A 13,995-nucleotide genomic window follows, 5' to 3' on the forward strand; every position below is an offset into this window, starting at 1 on the left:
AAGAAAATCCGATGCGATAAATAATAAACTTCCGAAAGGGCAATTATTTTATTTATTTTATTAAAAAATTAGGGAGATGCGCCAATGTCCTTCCCCTCGCCGCGCGCCGGCAACAGTTCCTTTGTCGACTGGACAGTGCTCTCTAGCCTGAGCGGCTAGATGCTCCTCCCATAACGTCTCGGTGCGCGCTCATTCCTCTAATTTCTGTCATTAATAACTCGATAATTATTGCGAATCTCATAAAACGGTATGGGACTTTTATATTTTATATTTGTCTTAACCCGCTCTATGTCTCCACGAGCTCTGCCAGGTTAGTTATGAGGCACCCTGTATATTATAATCCTCCCAATAATATTGTTTGCACAAATTAATAACAAAGTGATAAGTTTCTGAGCGATGTTGTTAAGTTTAATTGTTATTTACTGTACTTAAGATTACAAATGAAAACTATTTTAAATTTGTGAAACATTTTTTACGTAGTCTTAAGTAACGTAAATAACATTTAAACTTTACAATATCGCTCAGGAACTTATAAATTTAATTTTAATATCTATAAGTATGTACCACGCGCGCGCGGTATGATTTAAATATGGCGGCAACCTCCCCACCACTCGTTCCTTAGTTCGTTACTTCCGAGCTGGTGCTCCAGGCGGCGTTGAAAATAGTGTCCCCTTCTCACAAGAGGCGAGTTTTAACCCCCTGTTTCCACCCATACACACCCACATGAGTGGACGAAGGGACAATCTGAACGTATCCCCTAGGAGCTTGCTAGGAGCACTCGGAAGGAATCTGAACGGTCTTTGGGTGTCTGGGTGTACCTGGGTGAGGAATCGGAACGCAGCCCGTTATGTCACTTATTACGGGAATTGCAAGGCAACTCTACCAGAAAGTAATAACAACCAAAAATTTCGGTCAGTGCATGAAAAATGTGAGTGTCATCTATTTAATTCTTTACCTGTTATCAGTCATTTATCTTTTAACGATTATTTTTATCGTCAAATACAAGATGAGTGTTTCAGTACAAATTATAGGGTATTTAAAAAATAAGTGGCCAAACTAGAAATATATTTTATTCACTGTTAGAATGAGAAAAAGTCATAATATAAACATGGGTCTAGAAATTCCTTTCTAAATTATAAATACTTTTTATTAAGAATATCTTTAACATATTTCATATGCACGAAAATTTCTAAATAATAATTACATCAATAGATTAGTAAAGAAGGATCTATTATTTGGTCTGTATGACCTCCCTATTTGAACCTTTTAAATTTTTATTTATGAGGACATCTTAAGACTTTTGTTTACGAAACTTCTATTACTACTGTAGAAGTACTCTGAAATCACATAATTGCTTTTATATGACAAAATACGAAATACTCGGGGCATTTTATAACACCTCTAATAATCCATAAGATGTCGATACAAAGCATTGATGTGAGAGGAAATAATTTCCAATAATTTCTTTAATGAAATATTTTTAACCAAAGTTTCTTATAAATAAAAAAATATTTATAATTATATTAATTATATGTGAAAGGAAGTGTTTTGGATGTTTAAATAACCTTTATCCTTACAGGAGTTAGTGAGTTAATGAGTAGAATATGCTCTTATATTTTGATCTATTTTTATTTTTGAGAAACATCCATGCATATATATTTGAAAAATACTATATTGTATTTACAAATAACTTTTTGAGCAGGTGCAGTTACTCTCAGCGGGTGATGGGAAGTGCAAAGCACAGTTTACAGTAGCTGAGGAGCATTTAAATATTGGTGGTACTTTACATGGTGGTTTCATAAGCACTGTTGTAGACTGTGTGTCTTCATATGCATTGGCTACTCATGGTACTGGTACTTTTAGAGTTTCAACATCAGTAGATTTGCATATAATGTAAGAATCTTATTCATTTCTCATTATTATTTCCCTTTATTCTGTTATATATTTTAATCAGTTATGTACAGTTTGAATACTAGTATGTTGCTTCATATATTAATATTACTCTCTTACATAACTTTTTAGATAAGTGGAATATATTTGTTTCATACAAATAAGTACATATATAGTATATGATTATGACATATATTAGTTAAAGACTAGAAATTGGACATGACACAATATCATAACTTAAACATCTTTATTAATAAAAAAAATATGTATATATAAATGTGTTTTTAATGTAAAACAATTAATGGCACAGGTTTGTAAAGACTGCATTTCCTGGTGACATAGTAACTGTAGATGCTAAGACTATACGTTCCGGTAAGAAGATAGCATTCCTTGCAGTGGAACTCAGAAAGAATGACAGTAAAGATGTCATTGCACATGGTCAACATACAAAATATCTTCTTTGATAAGATATCAAATTCTTCTGTTCAGAGCTACTAAATATGGATGTGATATATCAATATATATGTACATAATAAAGAGTAGCATACATTATATATATATGTATATATATATATATGTATTTTATTTATATAGGTATTTAGATATCTTAGCATGTATATTTTTTGTAGAGTCGCTGCTGCAAATATTAATGATAAAAAGTTCAACTTCGCTGCAACACAAGTGACATACATAGTTCTGTGCATCAAGTGTCGCACGTTTGCAATTTGATAATAATTCTAAGTTATTTTTACAAAAGATATTATATATATTCAGCCATTTCACATTGACAGCACTATTCCTATGGTAATTTCCATTTAGTTTAAGTTTTTAAATAAAACTTTATATTCAAAAGTCTCAGAAATCATCCTAAGTTATACTAATAAGGAAGATTAGGGAACACGGAAATTCAAAAAATTCTAAAACTTTATGTGGAAGTAAAGTAGTTCATCTATATTGCAAAACTATTTTTTGTTCGTGCGGAATTCCAGAAGAAGTAAAATCACCCTTCGAAGAAGAAAACCATTTTCATTTGAATTACGCTATACTCGATAAATGTGTCTGTTATGAAGTTGACACTTTCCCATGCTGCAGGATAAGAACTTAATTCTAATGACATTGCAATATATTACATAAGATATAAACAAGCGCAGAGATTAATTTGCTGATGTAAAAATAGTAACATGTACGAGACCCTCGTACCAAGGAATAGGGATACTGCAGATAAAGATATATCATTCTCTATATATTGACAAAAACTTACATTGCACGTGAGATAATTTTGGTAAGATTTGAATGGTACTCTTATAAAAAATATTATTTCAATATTGTTTACTTATCTGTTCTATATGTAATATGCTATATGTACATCAGTAATCACACAATATTAGATAATTCATACATCCTACTACAACTTTTGAAATAACGATGGAACGATAAATTAATGTTTAAGGATAAGTAGGAAACAGCATATGAATACTGAAGAACGTAAAATCCTTTCTAATTGTGAGGAGACTAGATGCAAAATAAAGTAAGAGGAATTGCTGTCTTAGAAATCGGCAAGATAGCGCATACTGTGAGCAGGCCTGTTATTATACATTATACATTATATATTACAGGCCTGTGATACTGTTATTGTATATTATTATTATATGTTATTATATATTATTAGGCCTGTTATTATATATTATTATATATTATACATCATCCATATTGCAAAAATTAATCAATATTAAATGTGCGTCACTACTAGACAACTAAAGGTTACGCTAACAATTAGATTTTTGTATCACCTTGAAAGAGATATAGATAAAATCATTGGATGTATATATATAGCTTCAGATTATATACAAATTTTATCAAAGATATTTTTGACACTGTCATGGTGTTAAATCTTGCAATTGATCTCCAAACTAAAAATAATGTGTTGAAGTTGCAATTATTGCCGCATAATTATTTCTCGTCGCTTAGCTTTTAAAATTTATTTAAATATACATCGTTTAAAATGGACAAGTGTATCGAGAAAATCGTCAGAGTTTCGCACACTCTTGAATTTTGTTCCGAAAGTTATTCGAACGTAACATAAAGTGAAGAAAATTAAGCACATACATATTACTATATCCTTATATCATCCGTATCCCTTGGCACACACGTTACTATTTTTACATAAGCAAATTAATTTCTGCTTTTGTTTATATCTTATGTAATATGTTACAATGTTATTAGAATTAAGTTCTTCTTATCTTGTAGTATGAGAAAATATCAACTCGATCACAGACACAGTTATCGAGTACAACGTAATTCAAAAGCGCTTACCTACAGCGCGGTGCCTATCTCAAGGAGAAATAAGAGACGAATAGATACCGAATCGACATCGATTGGCCGTCGATGACGTCTATTCAATTTCCCATTTCTTTCTGGGATAGTTCTATATAATTATCTCTATCTCTAAGAAATATGTAATCGCCTCCAGTTTTCATTGTTATGTATGGATGAATTTAATATACGATGCTCTTTATTTTTGCTCTTTATTTTCAAAGAACAATTTAAAAATTTTGGAAGTAATGAGGAGAGGGGAGGGGATTTAAAAAATCTTTCAATTTTGCAAAATCTGAATACACAGTTACAAAGAGTATGAAATATATTACAATTTTCATATAAACCATTTTTGCATATGCCTCGTACTTTAAAAGATACCCAGACAGCACACGGATGTCCATTGGATGTCCGTTATATGTCCATTTTTTTACTGGATAAAAGACGTCCATAGGGCGTACGTTTGTCACAACTTCGAACATAGGACGTCCGATGGACGTACATCGGACGTCCTACAGGTCCGATGTCCAATAAGGACATCCTTGTTACATCCAATTTATGTCCACGGACATAAATCGGACATACGGACATAAATTGGACGTGAAACGTACATCCATTGGATGTCCGGTGCTGTCTGGGTATACGCTAAAAATAAAAATGGTTTTTTTTTCTTCGAAGGGTAGTTTCACCCTCACACTGGAATTCCGCACGAACAAAAAATAGTTTTGCATTACGGATGGACTATTTTACTTCCACACAAAATCTCAAAATTTTTTGAATTTCCGCGTTCCCTAACTTTCCTTGTAAGTAGATTCTATATACAAGGTGTCCCCTTTTAACTTTCGCATTAAAAAATCTCGAAAACTATGAAAGATATTAAAAAAAATTAAAACACATTCCATGATTACGAAGGGGAAAGAGAATGACATTATCAGTTTTTTATTTGGAGCATTTTCAAAGTCAGTTGAAGGTCAACTTAATTTTTAAAAAAGAAAGCCAAATTTTTTATTATATCTTCTTTTTCTACCAATTAATTTTAACAACTTTTGTCTGAAACATTTTTTATTTGCCTAATATTTTTTGAAATATTTAAGGAAAACTTAGTAACTTTTTCAACATTTAACTCACGACATCTCGCTAACTATTCGTCGAAAAAAAAAATAGTATTAGACTTTTTTATTTTATTTACTATCAAGAATATATTATTATAATAGTGCCCTAACTTTTGTTAATTTAATAATTTTGAAATTCCCAAAGGTCGATAAGTTAACAAAAGTTAGGGCACTATTATAGTAATATATTCTTGATAATAAATAAAATAAAAAAGTCTAATACTATTTTTTTTCGACGAATAGTTAGCGAGATGTCGTAAGTTAAATGTTGAAAAAGTTACCAAGTTTTCCTTAAATATTTTAAAAAATATTAGGCAAATAAAAAAATGTTTCAGACAAAAGTTGTTAAAATTAATTGGTAGAAAAAGAAGATATAATAACAAAATTTGGCTTTCTTTTTTAAAAATTTTAAAAATCTTTTTAAAAATTAAGTTGACCTTCAACTGACCTTGAAAATGCTCTCCAAATAAAAAACTGATAATGTCATTCTTTTTCCCCTTCGTAATGGAACAAGTGTTTTAGCTTTTTTTAATATCTTTCATAGTTTTCGAGATTTTTTACCTGTTACGTTTGAAATTTAGCACCCTGTATAGAAACTTTTAAATATTAAGTTTAGTTATAAGTGAATGAAGTGAAAACAAAATATATCGAATAAAAAGCGAGCAGGACTACTTGTGGCGAATAGAGCGATAATTCCAGCATAGCACGTAATTTGTTTCCCTATTGTCGTGTCTTAGTACCTTTTGGCAATAACAACTTCAATTCGTCCATTGTGTGCGACAAAATCTCAATATGCTTTTGCAACCTTTTAATCTCTCTATCGCTTTCCTCGAACATCCTACGCAGGTATTGCATCTTCTCGTCGTGAGAAGTCAACGAATCTATTATATTTTTCGCATCGTTTGTAGGAGCCAGATATTTCTCGGAGGCTCTGCGTACACGGAGAACGGCGGTGCCGCTGTCTTCACAATTGTCGCAGCAGTCGGCCCACGCGCTCAAATCCACATTGGGAATCTCGTCGCAGCTAACGTAGCTGTTGCTATTTGTCGGCAGCAGGAACACATTGGGTTGCACGCGAGCGATATTGTCGCCGTTATCGCATAGAATTCGGGCGAGCGTGACCTGTTGGATTTGTGCAAGCTGCTCGGCACGGAACACACTGGGGTTTTCATACCAGAACCGGTCGCCATCTCGGGTGCGTTGGAACTGCTCGAGCAACAAGCACCGGAATAGTGAACCCACCTTGGCACCTGGTAGTTGATCCTCTAATATACCGCCGACCCAAACGTCTATATTACCCGGGTGACCGTACAGTTCCCGCAGCTTCTGACGCACTTTACCACTGCTGATCTCGCCGGCAAGGTCTTCGAAGGATTCCACGTGCGACATGTTGCAATGATGTCGCCACTCCAGATAATTGGGTATACCGTGATCCCGTGCCCGTTGAATGTTCATAGCCGCGAGGTCGAGTGCGACCGCGTGAGCGGTTCGGAACAATTGCTCGGTAAGTTCCACATTGAGATTCTGTTCAGGCAACTTAAGCTTCGCGGCAGTGGCAAACATGCCTCTGAGCAGCGGATCAACACCACCTTCCTCTACCAGACGCCAGGGCGCGAAGAAGGCATCACGCAGGTTTAAAGCACCTTGGGGAATCGGTTGAAAAGAAGCGTTTAAGCGCTCGAGACGCGGTTGAATCAGCGAATGACCGAAGCGCAGAGCGGCAGTGGCGAAGATGTTGGATATGCTGGCGTCTAAGTTGGGATTGTAGCCTCGGTAGGTCGGCAAGAGATCGTCCAGTTCGATGCCGAAGATACGTGGTAGCCAGTGCCGATAAGAGATGTGCTGCATCTCGGCACCGACGATGCGCCTAGCCTCCTGATAGAGCTTCTCTCCATTCCAATGGGGATTCATTTCATGTAGCGCGCGAGCTATGCGATTGTGCTCGCGCAACCATATGGTGTGCATAGCTAGCAGACCAACTTGTTCGTTTGCGCGGATATCACCAGCCACGAAACAATTGATTGAGCTCTCCAATGGGTTCCTGCGGCAGTCCACGAACTGGCCGGACATGTAGGGTAGCAGAGGCTTATGACCGGGGATCATGGCACCTTCGCGGAGCAGTCCGTGGTCGGTGGTCAGATCGCGCAAATCGCGCGCCAGTTCGTCGTCGTAGCCGTAGACTTGCGACGCATCCAGATAGCTAGTGAGCTGATTCAACTGTTCGCGAGGCGTCAAGTTACCCCACAGAATGCTCGTCGCGCCAGAGCCGCACACAGCACTAGTTCTCACGAAGTCGATGCATCTCCTGTTGTTGACGCGAGGATCACCCGGCGGCACTTCCATCGGAAAGCATGGCGCAGCATTGTCGCAGGATTTCTTGCAGTCAATCCCATCCCAAGACTCGCTCGACACCGACGGCAGCGCATGATCGAGGTCATGATCCATGAATTGGCCCCATTGCATTACCATATGGGTGATTTGGTCGTCCGAGGTGATATCGTGAGTGGAGATGAGTGTGGTCGATACGAGGCGCGCGGCTGGTTTCAGATAGCCGAAATATCGCCGTCCTTTCTCCCAACCGATTGGCGCTGAAAAGCCATTTTCATAGATAGGCTGCAGCACCCTCCGGAATCCCGTGTGCGACGAGCCCCAGGTGGGATGGCGCAGATTATTGCAGCTACCATCTATCGTTCTGTATTTGTTGTGAAAACACATGTTGCTGCAGTTCTGCCGACGCCGGTGAGCGGTACATCCAGACATCCTCTCGATATCCTTCACCTGAAACACGACGTTTTTAGGTTGCCAGACATAGATCTTACTTTGTCTTTCCCAGTCGATTCGTCATCCCACCTGCTCAGACGATAGTATCTCCTCGTAGCGAAACTCGTTAGTGATGTTCGCTGTGGCACCGGCGTTCACCATACGCCGGATGTTAACGAGGGTCCTCTCGAAGATTTCCGCGGGCCTAGCAGCAGCGCGGCTGATCGCATTCGGGAACCGTCCCGCGCGAAACGGATCGACCCGAACAGTACCCGAACTATTGAAAAGGTTCAATAGAGTTTTATTGATAGCGCGGTCGATCTCCTCGGTAGCATCTTGGAATGCTCGTATGACGAGCACGTCCGTTGCACCGGCTTGTCGGACACGCACTAGAGCGTGGCCGGTCGCACGACCATGATTATTTACGGCTGAACACTCATATCTGTGAAAGAAAAGAAACAGGATGAAAATAAATTCATAATGAATGAGGTCACATGTAAAAAACCAACTTGTATTCGCTGCAAAATTATGTATTTCAAATTGCCGAATTTTGCCGAATTTGCGCAGTATAATTTATGGTTCCAACACAAGGCGCTGGTTTATATCGTTCTATGATTTTATTTTCTAAAAATTTATTTTTAACTATCTATTTCTGAGGTAAATTGTTAAGATAGCATATTTGAGAGAAATATATAATAATATACAGGGTGTCTCAGAACTTTGGCACACGGGCTCCGTAGGGATATAGAGTTAAGTAAAAGGAATAAAAAAGTCCTGTGCCATAATGTGAAAATCGTAATAATTTTTTAATTATAATAGCGCAAAGTTAGGCGTTTTCCACGCCCAGCGCGACCTATAGACGCTCCGCGGAAGCTGTATGCGTAGGGGTTAAGCGATAACGTGGCTCGCGCTGACCGTCATGCGGCGTCAAAGCGCCAAGACGCCGTCGCGACAGTCAGCGTGAGATGTGTTATCGCTTAGCCCCTATGCACACAGCTTGCCGCGGAGCGTCTATAGGACGTCTATTAAGCTGGCACAGCCATTTCAGCACAATCGCATGGGACTAGCACAGAAATTTAGTGCTTTTTGGTTGCTAATTTGTTGCTCTATTCCCGATTTTGTTACTCCAGCCATTTCGAAGAAAATAGTAGCTATACTAGCTTAACATTAAAATTAGCACAGCCACTCGAAAAAAAAAATAAAAAACGAAAAACGAACACATAATTTTAAACTACGATTTTGTTGCTAATTTGTTGCTCTATTCCCGATTTTGTTGCTCCAGCCATTTCGAAGAAAACAGTGGCTGTGCTAACTTAACATTAAAGTTAGCACAGCCATTCGAAAAAAAATAAAAATCGAAAAACGAATACATATTCTTAACCTACGATTTTGTTGCTAATTTGTTGCTTTATTCCTGATTTTGATGCGCCAGACATTGCGCCAAAAATCGGTGTGTTAAAAATAGCCGGGGTACAGACGTGTGCTGGCTACAAGAGTAAACTTCTCGAAAAAAATTTGTTGCTCACCCAATTTCGGTCTCAGTATGTTGCCTGATATTATTGCTCTTAAGATATCCCAGTTTCAAATTTGTTGCTCGCGGTATATGTTTAAACAACAATCGAGGACTTACAAGTGTGTACTGGCTACAAGAGTAAACTACTTGAAAAAAATTTGTTACTCACCCAATTCTGACCTTAATATGTTGTATGATTTTGTTGCTCTTAAGATATCCCAGTTTCAAATTTGTTGCTCGCGGTATATGTTTAAACAATACTCGAGAATCCATAGGTATGTGCTGGTTATAAGAGTAAACTACTCGAAAAGAATTTGTTGCTCACCTAATTCCGGTCTTAATATGTTGTCTGATTTTCTTGCTCTTAAGATATCCTAGTTTCAAATTTGTTGCTCGCAGTATATGTTTAAACAATAACCGAGAACCTACAGGTGTGTGCTGGCTACAAGAGTAAACTACTTGAAAAAAATTTGTTACTCACCCAATTCTAGTCTTAATATGTTGTTTGATTTTGTTGCTCTTAAGATATCCCAGTTTCAAATTTGTTGCTCGCGGTATATGTTTAAACAATAGCCGAGGACCGTGTACAGCACACACCTATAAGTCCTCGGCTATTGTTTAAACATATACCGCGAGCAACAAATTTGAAACTGGGATATCTTAAGAGCAACAAAATCAAACAACATATTAAGACCGGAATTGGGCGAGCAACAAATTTTTTCGAGCAGTTTACTTTTGTAACCAGCACACACCTATAGGTTCTCGGTTATTGTTTAAACATATACCGCGAGCAACAAATTTGAAACTGGGATATCTTAAGAGCAACAAAATCAGACAACATATTAAGACCGAAATTGGGTGAGCAACATTTTTCCGGGTAGTTTACTCTTGTAGCTAGCACACGTCTATAGGTCCCCGGCTATTTTTAACATACCGATTTTTGGCGCAATGTCTGGCGCATCAAAATCAGGAATAAAGCAACAAATTAGCAACAAAATCGTAGGTTAAGAATATGTATTCGTTTTTCGATTTTTATTTTTTTTCGAATGGCTGTGCTAACTTTAATGTTAAGTTAGCACAGCCACTGTTTTCTTCGAAATGGCTGGAACAACAAAATCGGGAATAGAGCAACAAATTAGCAACAAAAAAGCACTAAATTTCTGTGCTAGTTCCATGCGATTGTGCTGAAATGGCTGTGCCAGCTTAATAGACGTGTCTATAGACCGCGATGGGCATGAAAAACACCAAACTTTATGCAGTTATTACTAAAAAACTACTACGATTTTCACATTATGGTACAGGACTTTTTTGTTCCTCTCACTTAGCTCAATGTCCCTACGGATCCCGTGTCCCAAAGTTCTGAAACACCCTGGATATTAAAATAAAATATTTCAAACGTAAAGAGATTTATAGAAAATCTGTACGATATATACAGGATGTCCTATTTTAATGTTCCACCATAAATAACTTTTTTATTTTTGATTGTAGAAAACAATGTTTCAGACAAAAGTTGTATGGTTTTGAGGAGGGCATAAGATGATACCATTAGTTTGACAATGAATAGTTTCTTGAAGGTCACATGAAGGTCATCTTTAATTTCTTAAATAGAACTATCTACTTTTCATTACACATTCTTCTAGCTTACATCGAGAGCTTTCCAAAAACCTATAATTAAGTATCTTTTCGTGAAGTACTTTTTAAGTTATAAGGTAAGATCGAAAGCACGATCCGGCTGGTCAAGGCAAGATCGAAAGCACGATCCGGCCGGTCAAGGCAAGATCAAAAGCATGATCCGGCTGGTCAAGGCAAGATCGAAAGCACGATCCGGCCGGTTAAGGTAAGATCGAAAGTACGATCCGGTCGATCAATGCAAGATTGAAAGCACAATCCGGCCAATCAAGGCAAGATCGAAAGCACGATCCGGCCAGTCAAGGCAAGATCGGGGCATGTACAATTATTGTAGGTTACCGAAAAGACCGCCATTTACTTGGATACAAATGTCCAACCTACGGCGAGAATTATCCCGCACTTTTTGAAAGATCTGCGTTTATGTTCATACATGTCTCTGGAATACGTTCCTTCATGTTTCCCGCTGTAGGCTCTTCCGCATAAACATTTTCTTTTACGTATCCCCAAAAGTAAAAATCAAGAGGGGTTAAGTCAAGTGAACTTGGTTCATTCATGAGTCCGAGTACCCATTCCAATCCATCTATTATTAAATCTATTATTTAAATAATTTGTAACATTTCGTGACCTGTGAGCTGATGCTACATCCTGCTGAGACTACATTCGGTTGAGCAAGTCATTATTGACATGTCGCAAAAGGTTGGTCAGATCATTCTGAAGAAATGCTAAATAATATTGCGCGTTTAGATTCTTCAAGTTCAAAAAAATATGGGCCTATGATGTCATTTCCAAGAATATGTGCCCAAACGTTAATAGACCATTGTCTTTGAAATTCTTGGCTCCTTTGCCAATAAGGATTTTGATCAGAGTAATAATGATAATTATGTCTATTAATGCCCTCTCTGTTACCGAACGTGGCTTCATCAGAAAAGAACATCTTTGCGATAAAATGTGGGTTTCTTCAAATTTGATTTAAGGCCCAGTTACAAAATTGCAAGCGTCGCTCGAAATCCTTCTGTTCTAATTTCTGGGTTAGATGGATATGGTAGGGGTGGAATCTATTTATTTTAAGTATACGATTTGCTGTCTATTTCGATATGCCGTGTTGCCTCTCGATTTGTCTGGTGGAAATTTGAATTCAATACAGCGGCACTCAAGACAACCAATGAATTTGCCTCACTTGACCCAGATTTTTGTCATATCCTTTTTAAACTGCCCTGCTGTGCCCTCTCGATGAATTTCCTTATTGCCTTTTTACACGGATGACGTCTGTTAGGATACCTTTCAGCATACTTTTCAGACACTTTTACAGCCTTTCTGCTGCTGTAATTATTTCCAGCCTCACCCAAAATACGAATCATGTCGACTATTTCGTTTGGTGGATAATCAGCCATAATTACAGGACTACTAAAAAATTTCGTAACAAAGCTCAAAATATTACATTCGCCAAGAAAATATCGATGCTCTTTAACGTACGTATGGGGTATACTTGAGTAATGGGTATACTTGAGTAATGGGATATAGAGCATAGCCATATACTTCGGGTCGAAACGTGGTTGTCATAGTCAAAATTGGATCGAAAGTTCAAAAATTCAAAAAATTGGTTTTTTTAATTTTAGGCTGAAAATGACACGTACTTTCGATCTTGCCTTGACCGACTGTATCGTGCTTTAGATATTGCCTTATAACTTAAAAAGTACTTAATGAAAAGATACTTAATTATAGGGTTCTGGAAAACTTTCGATGTAAGCTACAATACAATAGCGCCTTGACTTTTGTTAACTTACTGATTTTTGGAAATTTCAAAATCATCAAATTAACAAAAATCAGGGTGCTATTGTAACAATATATTCTTGAGACTAAATAAAGCAAAAAAGTCTAGTAACACTTTTTTTCCGACAAATAATTAGCGAGATATCGTAGGTTAAATATTGAAAAGGTTATCAAGTTTTCCTCAAATATCTCAAAAAATATTAGACAAAAAAAATGTTTTAGACAAAAGTTCAAATTAACTAGTAGAAAAAACAATGTAATGAAAAATAACAGTTCCCGTTTAAAAAACGCAAGTTGACCTTCAAATAACCTTGAAAATAGAGGTCAAGGTCAAGTCAAGGTCATCAGTGTATGTCCCCCATTGACCTCTACAACTTTTATTTGAAATATTTTTTGCGATCTGGTTTACCTGACGAAATATTTCCGTTTGTCGATTAAAATGGACCACTCTGTATATACATTTTCTTTAGATTATCTATTCATTTAAACCTTTCCGTTCTATTGCAAAGGAAAAATTTCGTTATAGAAATAGGGAGAAACAAATATTGATTCCCACTGGGGAAAATAACTATAATCATTTCCCTCTAACAAATAAACTTCGGGTAATCGTACGCCGATTTGTCTTCAATTTTTAAGTTATTTAAGTTATTTATATTTTTAATCAAAGTATAAGGAAAATTTGTTATCGTTTTTTAGTCTAAATGGATTTTTTTAATTTTATTTTGAAATTTTTGGAGTTTTGCACAAATGCACTTTATATTTTACAAATATTTAAAACAGCATTTCTTAAGAATAAAACCCGATTTGTTAAAACTTGCACACACGTATCGTTGATTATAAACAAAATCCATTTTGCAAAATTCAAAATGACGGATCCAATATGGACGACGTCATTGTTAAGAAAATGTTCAGTTTACACTCAATTCAAAAATCTTTATAGGATCACTACGCAGCAACAAGTTCATTTTGACGTCAAAATCTAAACATTATTGGCTCAATGACGTCAGA

The 13,995-nt window shown here is 36.8% G+C and overlaps 2 protein-coding genes across 2 annotated transcripts in view; one reads left to right on the top strand and one right to left on the bottom strand.

Moving 5' to 3' along the window:
- The first annotated feature begins 622 nt into the window (after positions 1-622).
- LOC105186044 (acyl-coenzyme A thioesterase 13) lies at positions 623-5,125 on the top strand. The gene is made up of 4 exons (XM_019842751.2): positions 623-928; positions 1,703-1,893; positions 2,201-2,415; positions 2,520-5,125. Exons 1-3 carry the CDS (start codon positions 848-850, stop codon positions 2,352-2,354), a joined length of 426 nt encoding a protein of 141 aa, XP_019698310.1. The 5' UTR covers positions 623-847; the 3' UTR covers positions 2,355-2,415; positions 2,520-5,125.
- A 577-nt stretch (positions 5,126-5,702) lies between these two features.
- The window catches only part of Pxn (Peroxidasin), a 43,812-nt gene continuing 35,519 nt past the window's right edge, over positions 5,703-13,995 (bottom strand). Inside the window, exons 4-5 of the mRNA XM_025298367.1 lie at positions 8,166-8,517; positions 5,703-8,093 (exon numbers count right to left, since the gene is read on the bottom strand). Coding sequence (XP_025154152.1) covers positions 6,036-8,093; positions 8,166-8,517 — 2,410 coding nt within the window. The 3' untranslated portion in view covers positions 5,703-6,035. The remainder of the gene's footprint in view (positions 8,094-8,165; positions 8,518-13,995) is intronic.

Source organism: Harpegnathos saltator, unplaced genomic scaffold (assembly GCF_003227715.2).
Source record: "Harpegnathos saltator strain DR-91 unplaced genomic scaffold, Hsal_v8.6 scaffold217, whole genome shotgun sequence".
NCBI lineage: Eukaryota > Metazoa > Arthropoda > Insecta > Hymenoptera > Formicidae > Harpegnathos > Harpegnathos saltator.